The following is a 17,451-nucleotide window of genomic DNA, read 5'->3' as shown; positions in this document are numbered from 1 at the left end:
GTTGTTTATTGACTGGGTTTCTGGTTGTTTATTGACCGGGTTGTTTATTGACCGGGTTTCTGGGTTGTTTATTGACTGGGTTTCTGGTTGTTTATTGACCGGGTTTCTGGGTAGATTATTGACCGGGTTTCTGGGTTGTTTATTGACCGGGTTGTTTATTGACCGGGTTTCTGGGTTGATTATTGACCGGGTTTTGACCGGGTTTCTGGGTAGATTATTGACCGGGTTTTGACCGGGTTTCTGGGTAGATTATTGACCGGGTTTCTGGGTTGTTTATTGACCGGGTTTCTGGGCTGTTTATTGACCGGGTTTCTGGGTTGATTATTGACCGGGTTGTTTATTGACCGGGTTTCTGGTTGTTTATTGACCGGGTTTCTGGGTTGTTTATTGACTGGGTTTCTGGTTGTTTATTGACCGGGTTTCTGGGTTGTTTATTGACTGGGTTTCTGGTTGTTTATTGACCGGGTTTCTGGTTGTTTATTGACTGGGTTGTTTATTGACCGGGTTTCTGGGTTGTTTATTGACCGGGTTGTTTATTGACCGGGTTGTTTATTGACCGGGTTGCTGGGTAGATTATTGACCGGGTTGCTGGGTAGATTAGTGACCGGGTTTGTTTCTCCTCCGGGCGGCAGGTGGCGCTGCTGAACCCGGGTTGGCTCTCGAGCTGCTCGAGGCCCAGTTCCGGTCTCCAACCCCCCGGCCCAGTGGACGGTGCTGCGGGGATCGGGAGCTGCGGCCTCGTATTGACTTGTCCGCGGGCCCCAGGCCTGGTCTCTGGGTCCAGAGAGAGGCCGAGGTTCGGGAATCCTCTCACCGCAAATTTAAACCCCTTAAAGCGGCTCCTCCTGAGCGCCGGACTCGGCCCGACAGAGGCTGTCTGACCCCCAGCGGGAGCCCCACACACCCGGAGCGTGAGTCCGGGGGAGGCGGGAGGGGAGGGAGGGAGGGAGGGAGGGGGGTCAGTGGGTGCGGGGTCTGGGGGTGGGGGGTGGTCAGTGGGTGCGGGGCCTGGGGGAGGGGGTGGTCAGTGGGTGCGGGGTCTCGGGGTGGGAGGGGTCAGTGGGTGCAGGGTCTCGGGGAGGGGGTGGTCAGTGGGTGCTGGGTCTCGGGGTGGGAGGGGTCAGTGGGTGCAGGGTCTCGGGGAGGGGGTGGTCAGTGGGTGCAGGGTCTCGGGGAGGGGATGGTCAGTGGGTGCAGGGTCTCGGGGAGGGGATGGTCAGTGGGTGCAGGGTCTCGGGGAGGGGATGGTCAGTGGGTGCAGGGTCTCGGGGAGGGGGTGGTCAGTGGGTGCGGGGTCTCGGGGACGGGGTGGTCAGTGGGTGCGGGGTCTCGGGGGGTGGTGAGTCTGGGTGCGGGGTCAGTTGGTGGGGATGGTCAGCGGGTGCAGGGTCAGTGGGGGTGGGGGATGGTCAGTGGGTGCGGGGTCTCGGGGAGGGGGTGGTCAGTGGGTGCGGGGTCTCGGGGGGTGGTGAGTCTGGGTGCGGGGTCAGTTGGTGGGGATGGTCAGCGGGTGCAGGGTCAGTGGGTGCGGGGTCTTGGGGCGGGGACGGTCAGTGGGTGTGGGGTCTTGGTGGTGGGGGGGGGGGGGCTCTGGGTGAGGGGTCAGTGGGTGCGGGTTCTCGGGGCGGGGGATGGTCAGTGGGTGCGGGGTCTTGGGGGGGGAGGGGGTGCGGGGTCTCGGGGGTTGGTACTGCCAGCTTGGATGCAGCTTCTCACGATACAGCAGTGCCGCTATCACCTGCTCTTGTTCCTTTGTCGCAGGGTCAGCGATGCCCATCTTACCAGTGAACCAGCCTCAGCTAATCCGCTCCAATCAGAAGGATGAGTACTACCTGAACTCACTGCGCAGCTGTGCCAACGAGGCTTTCCAGATCTTTGCTGGTGAGAATGTCTAAATGTGTGCACAGTGTGGGTGAGGGCCTGTGACCCACAACCTGCTTCAACCTGGCAGGAACACCTGAGCTTTATGTTTCTGCAACATGGAGCTGCGGGAGATATAAACTTTATTCCCTGTTTGCATAGCTCACCAGTCAGTCTCCTGATTTTGGATTTATCTAACAGCTGTATTGACAACAGCCTTTTTCCTAACAGCCAGGCTCAGAAAGTTCAAACAAACCAGCAAAGGAGAAATATAAAGGACTAGTAGAACAGCCATTTAGACGTTACCGAATTGCTGGGGTACTGCTGGGGCTAGCTGTGATCCCTTGGCCTTACTTTGGATTCTCTGTGTTCGAACTTTTCTCTAGACAATTTTACTGACTATTTCGTTCCAAGTCCCTTGAGATCAGGTTGTGTGCATTGTCCTGTGTTACAAAACAGTGCATCTCTTCTCTTCACATCATTTCTGTTTAAAATTACAATGGTTGCTGCAATAAACTACTTCCTGCATCCCTTCCCCCAGTGGTCCTGGAATAGTTTCCTATGTTTCCCGGTTTTACAATTTAATTGCCTCCCCACCTAAACACAGCACCCTGTCAACTGCCCTCTCCCACATCACAGTCTCTATTCTGAGATGATCATGTTTTGAAGGACCAGTTTTACTCCATTCTAGAATCTGTACCCACATTACACACTCTAGAGCCTGAGAAGGCAAGGTATAGGGGTCGGCTGTATGACCCATCGAGCCCACTCTGTCCTTCAAGAAGATCATGGCTGAACTTCTACATCAACAACTGCTTTCCTTTCCTATCCCCCATTTGCCATGAATTCCTTGGCACCCAAAGAGTCTTGAATATACTCAGCATTCACAGCTCTCTTGGGTAGAGAATTCCAAATATTTCCAACCCTCTAAATGAAGAAATTTGTCATTTCAGTCCGAGATGAATGACCCCTTATCTGGAGACAATGACCACTAGTCCTATACTCTCCAGCCAGGAGAAATGGCCTCTCAGTATCTACCCTGTCAAACCCATTAAGAATTTAATATGTTTCAATTGGATCATCTCAATCTTCTGAACTTCATTGAGCACAGGCCCATTCTACTCGATTCCTCTTCATAGGACAGTCCCGTGAACCCAGGAATCAGTCTAGTGAATCCTTGTTCATGCCCTCTTGGGTAAGTATATCCTTCCTTGGGTAAAGAGCACAAAACTGTATCTATTACTCCAGGTGTAGTTTCACCAAAGCCCTATACAATTGCAGTAAGATTTTCTTACTCTTATACACCAAACCACCAAACCCCTTGCAGTAAGTAGGAGACACCATTTGCCTTCCTAATTGCTGCTGTACTTGCATGTTAACCCTGTGATTTGTATACAAGGACATCCAAATTCCTTTGAAATACCAACATTCACTAGTCTGTCACCTTTTAAAAAAAATATTCTGCTTTTCCATTCTTCCTGCCAGAGCGGATAATTTCATACTGCCCCCACATTGTACTCCATTGTCCCATCTGCTATCTTCTCACCAAATCGCTTTATCCCTTTTCAGCTTCTTTATGTCCTCCTTGCAGTTTACATTCCCAACCAGCTTTGTATCACCAACAAAATTGGATATAAGACACTTGGCCCCCTCGTCTAAGTCATTGATATAGTTTGTAAGTAGCTGAAACCCTTGCCCTGATCCTTGTGACTCTCCATTAATCACACCTGCCATCTGAAAATGACTAGTTTATTTGTTTATTCCTACTTTGCTTTCTGTCCATTAACCAATCCTCAATCCAAATGAATATATTACCCTAATCCCATGAGCCCAAGAACCTGTACCCACATTACATGCTCTAGAATGTGAACCCGTGCTGTTGTGCTCCGGAACCCATGTTGTGCTGGCCATGTTGTGCTGCTCCGGAAAACCAGTGTTGTGCTGCTCCAGAACCCGTGCTGTGCTGCTCTGGAACCTGTGCTGGCCATGTGCTGCTCCAGAACCTGTGCTGTGCTGCTCTGGAACCTGTGCTGGCCATGTGCTGCTCCAGAACCTGTGCTGCTCTGGAACGCGTGTTGTGCTGGCAGGGTTGCGCTGCTTTGGAACACGTGCTGTTCTGGGGCCCATGCTACTCTGGAGCCAGTGTGTTATCCAGCATATGTATTTTTGTGGTGTAGTACTCTCCTGAAACCAGGCAGATATGGAGCTAATTTGTTTCCTCTACTATACAGGTGCTAAGCAATGGCTGGAATGGAGGAAGGAGATCGAGTTATTGGCAGACCTGACATACTTTTCTCTAACAACCTTTGCAGGTCAGGCTCCATTATTATTGAGCACCGCTTTGATTCTTTTTGTAAGCAGATGCTACCCTTTGTACCTACTAATAATGAGTTTATCACATGAATCTGTCTACTAAACAGGTCTTTCTGTTCCATGTGTCCCTCTCTTTTTTAAGTGCTTCTATCAATTGTGTGTGACTGCCTGTCCATTTCTTGCACGTCCCTTGTCCGTCTGCCGCAAAACTGTCAGTATGTGTCCATTTTGTCTCCGTCTCTGTTAACCTGCCTCTTTCCTCCTCAATTCTCCTACGTACAGACTTAGTGCCTGTGTCTGACATTGGCACACTGCTTCACTCCATCAACCACCCTCTGCCTATGCTCAGCCTGGAAGTTCAAGATAAATCCTGTTATTTAAATTTCTTGAGGATGAAAGCTGGACTCTGCCTTGACTCTGCCAGGGCACTAGGGATATTGGTCAAGGCCTTAGCAAGGTGCCTCAACAATCTGCAGGTTGGAATCATTGTCACGTAGAGGGAGGTCAGGCTGTTTCCATTAGACTGTCATAGAAGGCACTTCATTAAGATGAATGCACCATGCATATTGCACCTCAATCTGTGCTGATCTCAGCTGTCAGGTAGACAAATAAAATGCCTGTTGTAAATGTCCTTATCCTTGAAACTGTGTGTGTTCACTGTGGGGTGAGGTGGAAGCGACACAGGAACAGGAGGCCATTCAGCCCTTCAAGTCTGTTCCGCCATTTGAGATCATCATTGGTTGATGGGTGGGTCGAGACTCCATTTTGCTGTTTGGCACAGTATCAGGGAGCTCTTAACATGTCCCACCATCGTGCCAATTTTCAAGAGTAATTGGATACATGATGTGCCTTTAGATCTTTCCCAATCTTGAAGGTGCTATATAAATGCAAGTTTCTGTTGTTGTAATTGCAAGTTTTCTGCTGACCAATCTGATGACTTGACTGTGCAGGTTACCAGACACTGGGTGAAGAGTATGTTAACGTCGTCCAGGTGGACTCCAGTGGGCAGCGGGTGCCATCCCCAGCCAGACGAGCAGCCCTCATCATCCTTCACACTTGCGTTCCTTACCTGCTGGACCGAGGACTGAACCGACTGGAGCAGGACCTGCAGGTGGAGAATGAGGGATCCCGGGCACCAGAGCACAGACGGGTGCTAGCAAGGCCAGGGGTCTCCCAATGGCTGCAGGGGGCTGTCAATGCCCTGACCGAGCAGCAGAAGAAAGTCTTGCTGCAAACTGTCTATATCCTTCGACAGGCAGTCTCCTTCCTCCATCGTCTGCACCTGGGCATCTTCTACCTCAACGGAGCTTTCTACCACATTGCCAAAAGATTCACTAGCATCACCTACGTAAGCCGTTTATGTGCCAATCCATTAGAAACAGTAAATATTACTACACCAATGTGATATAGAAAATGTGGTAGCAACTGTGTATTGCAGACAAGAAGGGATCTTGTGTATGTTCTAAGGAAGAACAACCCTTGGGGAAATACGTATTATAGATTGGTGCGGTCCGTGTATATTTCAATGTTGCTATCTTACCATGCAGTTTACTGACTGTTTCTCCTTGTTGCTTCTGTGCTGTGTAGTTGTGCGTACGTGGTTTGTTCGGTGACAGTGTTGGGCTCCGGTGGAGCTATGAGTTGCTGGGGAAGGTTTCTCTGCTGCAGCTGGCCCTGACTGTCGCCATGCAGGTCAACAGCTACCGACAAAGGCGGCGTGCCCGGCAAGAGTGGAAACTTCACCGCAACCTTCCATGCTCAAGGTACAGGTGAAATACCCCCTGCTTTCCACAATCGTTACTAATCATCAACAGAATTTCCAACGGTTCCAATTAGTGCAGTTATGCCAGTTAGAGCGGGGAGGCTGAAATCTTCACTCATTAACACTAGCTAAAATGCTCTGTGTGGTACTGGGTGCTACAGCCAAAAGCAATCATGTTTAATTCCTGGTCACTGTGGAGTGAGCTGATTTCAGTTGGGGCACTACCATTAAAGGAAATACATTTATTTAGCACCTTTAACAACCACAGGACATCCAAAACACCATCCCAAACACTTTGTAGCCAGTGAGGTACTTTTGAAGTGTTAGAAACACAACAGTCACTTTTACCACAAGGTCCCACAAACAGCAAAGAGGTAAATAACCATCTAACCTGTTGATTGTGGGATAGATATTTGCGAGGATATCGAGGATAAGACCCCTGCTTTTCCCCCCAGTAGCGTAAAGGGATCTTTTACATCCACCTGAGAGAGTAGATGCAGCCTTGATTTCTTCGACAGTGCAGCACTCCCTCAGTACTAGTACTACATTGGAGTGGCAGCTTAAATTGTGATCAAGTCTCTGGAGTAGGTCTTGAACCTACAACCAGCTGTCTTGGTGGTAAGAGTGCTACCCTGAGCCACAGATAACACCTTATAGACCTTAACAATCCTGGGTTAGAACGGGAGAAATTCAATACCAGGGTCTGGCAACAGAGATATGCCATTTCTCACTTTAAAAAAAATACAATGCATGATTTCAAAGATCAATTCAAAATGCACCATCTCTGGAGGGAAAGTGCAATTAGCGTGACAAGTTTACATAGGTAATTGTCATTATAAACGTATATAGGAATTTGACCAAATGGATACAGAAAGATTTTTTTAAATACAGGGTTAAAAACATGAACAGAAACAGGTTGACAACTCATGGAAGCATTACTTTCTTCTCATAGAAGTTCCTCTCAGGATCTTTCAGTCCGCCGCTCCAGGTGTATACTGTGTTTGGAAGAACGTAGGCACTCAACAGCCACACCATGCGGACACCTCTTCTGCTGGGAATGCATCACCGAATGGTGCAATACAAAGGTGAAACCACAGCAAACAACTTGCAGTTTTATAGCACCTTTAATGGAGTAAAATATCCAAAGGTGCTTCGCAGGAGCATTACCAAATAAGATTTGAAACTGAGCCACATGAAGGAGATATTAGCACAGCTGACCAAAAGCTTGGTAAAAGGGGTATATTTTAAGGAATGTCTTAAAGGAAAAAGACAGAATTCCAGAGTTTGGGGCCTAGGCAGCTGAAGGCACAGCTGCCAATGGTGGAGTGATGAAAATCGGAGATGCACAGGAAAGCAGAGTTTGAGGAGCGTAGAGATCTCGGGGTTGTAGGGCTGGTTTGGACTTGGATTTGAAGTGCACACCCTGGGAAAAGGAGGAATCAACTTTGTCCAATTTCTAGCAGGGATACCTCCTGACCATCTTTCTAACAGTAAAAACAGGAAATGCTGGAAAAACTCAGCAGGTCTGGCAGCATCTGTGGAGAGAGAAACAGAGTTAATGTTTTGATGCCGTATGGCTCTGAGCAAAACATTAACTCTGTTTCTCTCTTCACAGATGCTGCCAAACTTGCTGAATTTTTCCAGCATTTCCTGTTTTTATTTCAGATTTCCAGCATCCACAGTATTTTGCTTTTACCTTTCTAACAGTGTTTCTTTAAATAAGGAGAGAAGGGGTGGCAATCTGACTCACTATGCCATATCCAAGTAGCATACTAGACGAAGAGCTTTGAGCTGTTCTAAGGCACTGTATTAACACTGATTTCCTCCTCCTGCTGTTGGACCAGTTGTTAATTTGTTTCTAATTTTACTTTCAGGCAGAGTGTCCGCTTTGCCGGGAGATGTTCCAGCCACACAGACTCATCTACTTGCGTCATTACATTTAGGATGAGAGAACTTGCATTTCTATAGCATCTCTCACAACCTCTGGAGATTCCAAAGCACTTTACAGCTAATGAAAGTATTTTTGAAATGCAATCACAGTTGTAAAGTAGGAAAGAGGACCCTCGATAATCTCCTGACTGCACTTTCATTTGGGTGATACTGATCCTCCACAGCAATGTTGATGATCATTTGGTGATAGAATGAAACAACTGGGTCACCAGTGTGTCCACTCTAGGGATTTGTCAAACAGTAAATTGGACTTGGACAAATGGGCCTAAAGATTACTGCTTTCAACATCGCACAAGAACCCTGAAGTCCAGACTGTTGTTTGATGCCTAGCTTTACGTTTCTCAAACGTTTTATGAGCATTAGAGGAATTGAAGTGTCAAGTTTTTGCTTTGCCACTGTTTTCTTTCCTATCCTCGAGGACATTATTCCTGTGGTCCAATTCCATTGGCTACAGCAAATCTCTAATAGCTCACTTGTTCTGTGCACATATCAGGGTACAAGATCATTTCAGCACCTCAGAAGAGTGCAGTGCTGTGTTCACTGGTGAGCATGCAGGAGTCCTGGCTGATCATCTCACCAGCCCTGGTGTGAATGAGGGCAACTATTGTTCAGGCTAGTACAACACACACACACCTGGGACCTTCCTGATGTGTATGGCTGAGTTGAGAATCATTAAACATTTCCAACATATTTGCTCATACTTTGGGAAAATGACTATGCAAATAAGTAATTAGAATTCAATGGTCAGGCCAGTCACTTTATTTAATTCATTTAATAGTTTCATTTTTGTTTTCCCAGAGGGAAGAGGGCTGAGAAACAGCATTACAAATTTAATTATTTTGTTCAGCTTTATTACAAGTAAAATAAAAGTAATAACATCTGTGATGCAGAATTGGGAGATCTTAAAACCTAGCACAAGAAACATGTTTCGTTAAAGAAAGGCAATTAGATGTGTATGAAGTTGTAGAACGATGGTGTTGCAGATTGCAGCAAATGTGTCATTTGGACAATGACTGGTGATTTGGTTTCATATAAAATTATATAAATGCACCATTGTAAGGGCTACTTTCTCTCTAATCTGGTTTCAAAGTATCAATCTCACCTACATCACACTGGGACAACACTACAACAAAAATCCCACAAGTTAAAATAAACAACTTTAATGTTGCATAAAACACTTCCTGTACAATGTTCTAAATTCATCTCCAACTATTCCCACCACCAGTGAACAGATCTGTAACCACCAATAATTCTACCCTCATGAGCTCAAATTTCCAATTCTCAATACAACCCCAGTTCAGAAAGCGACAGGCTTTTTTTTAATAAAAAGACAGGGAAATGGGATTTAAGCTAGGAATATTACCTCCAGACAAAGTATGAAATGCTGCAGGGTTCTGGCACAAATACTGGTGATATAGTAGAACTATGGACATTTTTACAGTGTGAAGCAGCAGATAGCCAGGGTTAATCTTAAAAAAATAAAATCTCTGTACAAGCACAGCGCTGGTGGAGCTGCTTCACCTGACATCAGAGGGAGGGAACGGGTGGATTGTAAGGTATCTCCATGCCCACCTGCCCAGCAGTACTGCATTTACACGGTGTACACCAGCAGGCTGCTCTTGCCCTATGCCCTGCTGTGAGGTGAAAAGTTGTTCAAAAACAGGTACCATCAATGGCAAGCAATCCCAGTAAATGTATGACATGTTAAATAACTGCTGGCATGTTGCAACTCAAACACACACTGGTTCACAACATGAGCACAGCAGCATGACTTAAGTTTTCAACTTTTTTTCTCAAATACAGTTGCATCCTTGGTTCCAGACCTATTTATTACTATTTTGTTCCCCATTAGTTCTCTCCCCTTAGCTCCTGACATTGCTGACTCATACTAGGGCACAGTTGCACAGGCTGTCCCCTTCACCCAGTTATAATTTTTCCTGTTTCAGTCTCAATTAAGTCTGTAATCCCTTTGGGAGTAGGGTGTAGGAAGATTAATGCATAACGGGGGGAGTCTGATAAAACACCCACAAATGTACACCTTTTAGCAGGGATCAGGAACCCAGCTGATTCTGTCCCTACCCACAAACCCTACCCATCATGTGTCTTGTGACCCTGAACAAGTGGCAATGCAAAGCAGTCCCCTGCCTCAAAGGTCTAGCTAACAGTGGACAAGTCCAGCAGAAATTTGTATAACCTGGCACCAGTCTTAGCACTGACTCGACACCCATTCTAATCGCATCAGTTCGTGCACATCACACTTGTGTTGTGATTTACAGTTCAAAAATATATCTATATATGTATAGTAAATGCACTCCAAGGCAAACAAAAATGTAAGTTGATTGCGGGGCTACCCTGACTAGCAAACCTAAAGTTACCGGGGCACTCCTGGTATGCTGCACTTGCTACCTCACACACTACAGCACCAGATTTAAGGATGTGGCTTTTGTCTTACATGTTTGGTGATCTGAGGTCTCATTAGGGGTGGAAGGTGGAGAAAGAAATGTGGGAAAACTTAATTGTGCCAACTTAAATCTCCCTCTACTTTGAAATCATTTTTAGTACAGAATTAGAATAAAACACAGTTTAAGAAGAAAACAAATCCAGTACAGACTGGAGACTGATGTCACTTGAAGTAATGTAAAACCAGGAGTTATAGTAATCTACTAACGTTCTGCGGGAACTATGAGCACATTGCACTGTAGTGTATTATTTATGCTCTCATGAGCCCCCAGTAGTAAACCCATTGGACAAGTGCACCTTAAAGTCAGGTGTACTGTACCTGTACCTTCTATTGAATGTGTTAAGTAAAATACGGAATGGAAAGTCGCACTCATTCTTTAAGTTGGGTTAAACTGACTGGTATGTATCACAGGGAAAATAAGTTGTTTATACATTTCACACAGACGAGACACTTCTTAAAGGGCAAGGGCTTTCATATTTGTGCTGATTTATTTTTTAAATAGCTGATTTTATTGAAAAAGGTATCTAGCTTACATTCACTTTGCAATACTCTCTGATTTTGAGGTTAAACCTCTCATGGAATCAAAGTATTTAAACTGGGGGAGGTTGGAGGGAGCAGGAATAACCTGCACTCTTCCACCCACCTCCAAAAATGCTTCTAATCTGTTAGTTCAAGGATATAAATCAGGATGTTATTCCATCAGGGAACAGATTAACTCACCTGGCAGGAAGTCATAACCTACTATTGGGCTGGAGAGCTTAAAATCATATAGGTCGATGAACAATAAGCTAGTTGTTCCTCTTGATGCCTCCTCTCAATGTGTTGAGTTGTGCTGAGGATTCATTCAGGTCTATCAGGCATCCAATGTCTCACACGAAGTAGCCAGGCTTCATGCGAGTCTCAGCCGGCTATTTGACCAGGGGAAACATCGCACCAATATTCATTTCCCAGCTGGGATTCTGTCAATTGCAGTCAGGGCTCCTAGCTGCTGTCTAGCCCTGGAGCACCCTCAGTGCTGCATCAGCTGGCATTAGTGCAGCTACAGCATACAATGGGTAGCTGGAGTTTCATTTCTACGGCACAATCCAATCACAGAGCTACACAGCAATCTCTCTTAGCTGCTCTTCCAAAATCCACTCCGCTATAATATATAATCATCCCAACTACCCACTAAGGGCTTATATATAAATACACAAATGTACTATTTCACCACTTACTCAATTCCAACTGGAGGCCCAAATTATTATCCGCCTTAAACTTATAATTTGAAAGATTCTCTGATGAGTGATTGAACTGGTTTAATGTCTACAGATCTGTTCTGGAACATTTCTAACATCTCTTCGTTTTGCCTTACTACTCAGTGCTTGTGTCTCATTATCTTTTCTGATAAAATCCATCAGCCTTTCCCTCCCTCCCTCCCTCCCTCCCCACCCCCACTACCAAACACACCTGCCATTCCTTATGGTGGGCTTGCTACTTGATGTAAACACAGTTGCCTCAGCGAGTACAATAAAGGCAGCTCTGTTGTACCTTAAAGCTGCCTCTTTCCCCTTGCATACGTGAAAACTGTTGACCTTTAGCAGTTTTAAAAAAAAAACAGAACAAAGCAAATTCTCAAGTGCTTACTTGTAATTCTTGGTACCTTGTTACAACAAAGTTCAAAGCTCAGCATCTCATATTCATACTAAAAAATTTTATGATCAAAATTTGATATCTCTCCCGTTATTAGTGTCCAGCCTGATGAATTCAGAGCACAATGCTCGTACTCAGGAAATAGATGCCAATGTCCTTAAAGTTGATTCTGGGATTTAAAAATGGGAGGAGAGGGATGCCTCATCCCCATCTTCAGGCTGTGTGGTTTTGTAGCTGTCGAAAGTGAACATTTTAGTTTCAAAAGCTGCAAGCCTGAGCTTTTCTTGCAACCCTCTTTCCTTACATTCTCCCAAACCCTCCCATCACAACTTCGATTGCTCCCCCAACCCCCACAAAGAGGCCTCGATATAAAAGCTGAGCTTCCAAAATTTCATTAGATCCTGAAAATGCAGTAAAGAGCCATCCCTTTCCCAACTAATACCAACTATTTGACATTGTCGTTTCTTAATACTGCAACAGTTTCTTGCCAAAAGCCTTAATGACTTGGGGACTCATAGCAAATAATCTAATTACCCAAGTATGGAACCGGTTTGATATTTTAATTCTTCTTTTCCAAAGACAAAAAGGAGGAAGTACAGTTGAAGCAACTGGCATAGGGAATGCAATTAAAGGGAAATTTAAATGAAGTCACCTATAAATTAAATCAAAATGGTCAGGAAAAATGTCTGCATATATATCATATTATAAAGACAATGTCTCTGCGCCAAAAAAAATCTCAGAACTAAATCACCTTCTAAAATGTACCCTTCAGAAAGGCCTGGAGCAAACATGATAATAATAAAGTCATGTCACTGTTGTGATCATTGTCCAATGTTTACATGTAAAGGGGAAGGGGAGAAGATAATCCAGGAGTGCCAAGCAGCACTTTCTCTAACTGGCAAACGCTTTCGTAGAATCCTCCTTCCCCTTGTATGTCCTTTTCCCATGTGTGAACGGTAAATATCTGTACTTGATCATATGCTGTTTAAAAGGATAAAAGAAAAATTACTGAATGATACTGACACACAATTTCACACAGCACCATCCCAGGAAGTATGGCTATGTGGGTATTGGGATGCCATCCAGAACCTCCTCAAAATGGCCCCTCTTAATGTGAGATCCAAGGCAACGGCTGCTAACAGGCTACTTGACTTTAAAGGGCATCAATGGATCATTGCTCACTGGATAGTTGTCAGCAGTGGGTTCACAAGCTGATTTTTTATTCCCCAACCCAAGGCTCATTCCCGATACGCAGACAGCTATACCAGCACAGCGCCAACTAAGGCACTGACCGGTGGCCTTCTGGCTTGAGAGATCCAACCTTCAAATGACCCAACAACATGGCTTAGAGCCAATATCACAACAGCCCATTTGTGCTGAATTGTAGGCTTTTTTTTTTGCCATTGACTTAGACCTACTTGGAAATGCTCAAACTCATTCGCATTGGGATTTGCACACCCTGCCAGCGCTGGAGGATCAACATCCCATCATCTAGGGGCAGATGTGAAGCCAGTCTCTTAAAGTGAGAAGACTGTATCCCAATTTCTTGTACCTCACAAAAACCTTAATGTATAAATATAAAATAAAGCACAGAAAACTAATTGGGGTTTAGGCACCATGGTCTGAGAATGAGCTGACTGATGTTCTCAGGAATTTTACAAGACTCCACCTTGTGCAATAAAGCTGCAGTTTGGGATTTCTTCCACCCTAGTCTTTCAGTACCCAGCGCTGTACATAGTTAATGGTGTGGCCCCCTGTATATTACAGAATAAAGCAATAAGACTTTCAGAACCAACCACAGAACCACAGAAAAGTTACAGCAGTTTGGTGCGTTGCCATCAAAGGCACTGAGTGAGACCCTTCTGAAATAGAGATTTCACACTCTACCTCACATAAAACATGCTCACAGTGGCAAACTTTGCTGTTGGGTTGGCATTTCAAGTCTGCATTCTGTCCATAATGCAGTGTGTCACACACAATCCATTGGATTTACCTTAATCTGCCTCTTCATGGTAATGCAGAAGAGCATAATGAAGTACATGACCAAGATTGGCCAGAAAACGGGCACATTGAAGGCATCAAAGAATGTGCAAACCATAGCTACTATTATTCCTTTTGTAGCAGAGTGCCTGAAACCAAATGTAGACAAAAAAGAAAGTCAGTTATTTTCAAATCTGGCAGTTTTGATCCCACTTTATCTGAGCATGCTGACTCCTGGTGCGGTACAGATTGATATAAACCAGCCATTCTTTATGCATAAACTAAGACAGCAAGTGTCAGGAAGCTATTTGACTGCAGGAGGAATCAGCCACATATATGATTGTAATCCCTCTCAAATGCATAAGCATATGCAGGGCTCACTGGAAAATGATCAGAAGCAAGTGTCCTGGCCAACAGAACATCACCACCTCAGTTGAGATCAATTTGTTCAGATTGTGCTGAGAATCAAACCTAAGACCTTCTGGTCAGCATGGCTTAACTACTCTCTGCCTCCAACAATTCAATCATTCAGACAGTTGGTCATTAAGGCAGAGAAGGTCAAGAGGACATTTGATAGAGGTGTTCAAAATCATGTGGGATTTGGACCAAGTAGGTAGAGAGAAACTGTTCCCATTGCGCAAAGTGGCTGGCAAAAGAACCAAAGGCATCATAAGAAAAACTATTTTTTAAACACAGCAAATGGTTAGGATCTGGAATGCGCTGTCTGAAAGTGTGGTGAAGGCTGATTCAGTCATGGCCCTCAAAAGGGATTTTACTATCCACTTGATGGGAAAATATTTGCAGGACTATGGGGAAAACGTGGTGTTGGAGGGGGAACTAGCTGGACTCCTCTTGGAGAGGGCCAGAAATGGGCTTGATGGGCTGAATGACTTCCTCATGTGTTGTCCTGGCACAGTTAGTGTCCAGTCCTCAGCAAGCTGACTGCAAATTCAAGATGTTCATCGTCCTAACTTTAACTCTTTTCTCTCCGGAACCTCAAAGTTGTGGAGCTCCTCATCTTTCTCAATCTTCCCTTCCAACGACAATTCAATAGCCTTTTAAAAGTCAAACTTAATATCACCAACCACTACTTCTTGATTTGTAGCATTCTTACATATTTAAGTGCACAACCTAGTGCCAGGCTCCAATGCAGTACCGAGGGACAGCTCCACTGTTAAAGGTCCCATGCTTTGAATGAGACTAATTAAACTAAGGCCCCTATCTGACTTCAGTGGTTGTTCAGGGAGACATTAACAATCCCACTGTGCTTGTTCAATTAGAGCAAGCACTAATCCCGATGCCCTGGCACAGCATTCCTCTCAGGCAACATCACCAAAATGGAACTAACTAATCTTTTGTCTCATTGCCATTAGCAGGACCTTGCTGTGTAATAATATCTGCCCTCTTTTACAAAAGAAGTCACTGCACTTAAAAAATGAATTGGATGACATCAGGTGGTGTTTGAGAGGTGTGATAAGATGCTATATAATTATCTTCCTTGCAGAAAGGTTCCTGGGTCCCTTAGCAGGACTTCTGAAAGAAATTTCTTTCTAAAAAGATTTACAACTATTTTTTTCTGGAGACCCATAATGGAGGAAGTTGTAGTTTGGCTAATGGCGTATTTATTTTGTTTTGATTCTCAGTTAGCCCAATTAGCACTGTGCCAGTGTTGTGGTGATTTAAATGGACTTGGTTCAGTTGACCGCTGTATCCTTCACCAAATTCCTGTAGTGCATTTCATTACTTTTGGCGTTTCTCTCTTTCCCACAGGATCTACATTTTTTTGTTTGTGAGACAGCAGTAATTCTGATATAATTCTGCACTATGTCAACATACAAACATACAAATCAGGAGCAGCAGTAGGTCATTTTGCCCCTCAAGCCTGCTCCCCCATTCAATAAGATCATGACTGATCTGATTGTGTCCTCAACTCCACATTCTGCCTACCCCTGATAACTTTTGATTCCTTTGTTACTCAAGAATCTAACTACCTCTGCCTTAAAAATATTAATTGATCCTGCCTCCACCACTCTTTGGGGAAAGAGTGTTCCAAAGATTCACGACCCTCAGAGAAAAAAATTATTCTTATCTCAATATTAAATGGGAGGCCCCTAATTTTTAAACTGTGTCCCCAAATTCTAGTCTCCCACAAGGGGACACAATCTTTCAGCATCCACCCTGTCAAGTCCCCTCAGAATCTTATATGTTTCAATAAGATCACCTATCAATCTTCTAAACTCCAATGGATACAGACCCAACCTGTCCAACCATCCCAGGTATCAATTGAGTGACCCCTCTTTGCATTGCTTCTAACACATTTATATCCCTTCTTAAATAAGGAGACCAAAATTGTACACAGTACTCTAGATGTGGTCTCACCAATGCCCTGTACAACTGCAGCAAAACATCCCTACTTTTATATTCCATTCCCCTTGCAATAAACAACAACATTCTATTTGCCTTTCTAATCACTTAGTGTACCTGAATACTAACTTTTCCCAATTCATGTACCAGGACAACCAGGTCCCTCAGTACCTCAGAGTTCTGCAATCTCTGCAGTAAAATACCACAATACAGCTGTAGTAAAACTTCCCTACTTTTATATTCCATTCCCTTTGCAATAAATGCTAACATTTCATTTGCCTTCCTAATCACTTGCTGTGCCTGCAGACTAACTTTTAGTAATTCATGCATCAGGAGATCCAGATCCCACACTACCACTGAGTTCTGCAATCTCTCCCTATTTAAATAATATGCTGCTTTTCTATTCTTCCTGTCAAAGTGGACAAGTTCACATTTTCGACATTATTATCCATCCGCCAAATTCCTTACGTCTTTCTCACAACTTACTTTTCTACCTATCTTTGCATCATCAGCAAATTTAGCAATCATACATTTGGTCCCTTCATCCAAGTCACTGAAGTAAATTGTAAATAGCTGAGGCCCCAGTACTGATCCCTGTGGCAGTCCACTCATCACATCTTGCAACACAAAAATGTTAGCTAACCATTCCTCTTCCCATGCTATGTTACCCCCCTACACCATGAGCTCTTATTTTGCATAGTAACCTTTGATGAGTTACCCTGTCAAATGCCTTTTGGAAATCTAAGCACAGGACATCCACAGGTTCCCCTCTATCCACGGTGCTTATTACTTCCACAAAGAATTCCAATAAACTAGTCAAACATGACTTCCCTTCCACAAAACTACATTGATTCTGCCTGACTGCATTGAGATTTTCGAAGTACTCCGCTATAACCTAATTAATAATAGATTCCAGTAATTTCCCTACGACATATGTTAATCTAACTGGCCTGTAGTTTTCTGCTTTCTGTCTCCCTCCTTGAATACAGGAGTCACATTCACTATTTTCCAATCTAATGGGACCTTCCCAGAATCTAGGGAATTTTGGAAAATTAAAACCAATGCCACTTCTTTTAAGACCCTAGGATGAGGTCCATTGTGACCCAGGGACTTGTCAGCTTTTAGTTCT

The 17,451-nt window shown here is 44.4% G+C and overlaps 2 protein-coding genes across 3 annotated transcripts in view; one reads left to right on the top strand and one right to left on the bottom strand.

The window, feature by feature from the left end:
* Nucleotides 1-667: 667 nt before the first annotated feature.
* Nucleotides 668-9,205, top strand: pex10 (peroxisomal biogenesis factor 10). The gene is made up of 7 exons (XM_078534945.1): nt 668-911; nt 1,762-1,881; nt 4,092-4,172; nt 5,124-5,521; nt 5,761-5,936; nt 6,888-7,020; nt 7,810-9,205. Exons 2-7 carry the CDS (start codon nt 1,770-1,772, stop codon nt 7,876-7,878), a joined length of 969 nt encoding a protein of 322 aa, XP_078391071.1. The 5' UTR covers nt 668-911; nt 1,762-1,769; the 3' UTR covers nt 7,879-9,205.
* Nucleotides 9,206-11,954: 2,749 nt separating this feature from the next.
* The window catches only part of rer1 (retention in endoplasmic reticulum sorting receptor 1), a 37,776-nt gene continuing 32,279 nt past the window's right edge, over nt 11,955-17,451 (bottom strand). For both annotated transcript variants that reach the window (XM_078534946.1, XM_078534947.1), the window contains 2 exons: nt 13,972-14,107; nt 11,955-12,959 (listed from right to left, as the gene is read on the bottom strand). In XM_078534946.1, the coding sequence (XP_078391072.1) occupies nt 12,870-12,959; nt 13,972-14,107 (226 nt within the window). In that variant the 3' untranslated portion in view covers nt 11,955-12,869. The remainder of the gene's footprint in view (nt 12,960-13,971; nt 14,108-17,451) is intronic.

Source organism: Cetorhinus maximus, unplaced genomic scaffold (genome assembly GCF_964194155.1).
Source record: "Cetorhinus maximus unplaced genomic scaffold, sCetMax3.hap1.1 HAP1_SCAFFOLD_154, whole genome shotgun sequence".
Lineage (NCBI taxonomy): Eukaryota > Metazoa > Chordata > Chondrichthyes > Lamniformes > Cetorhinidae > Cetorhinus > Cetorhinus maximus.
The sequence above is the reverse complement of the archived record's forward strand: the minus strand, read 5'-3'. Positions and strand labels throughout refer to the sequence as shown.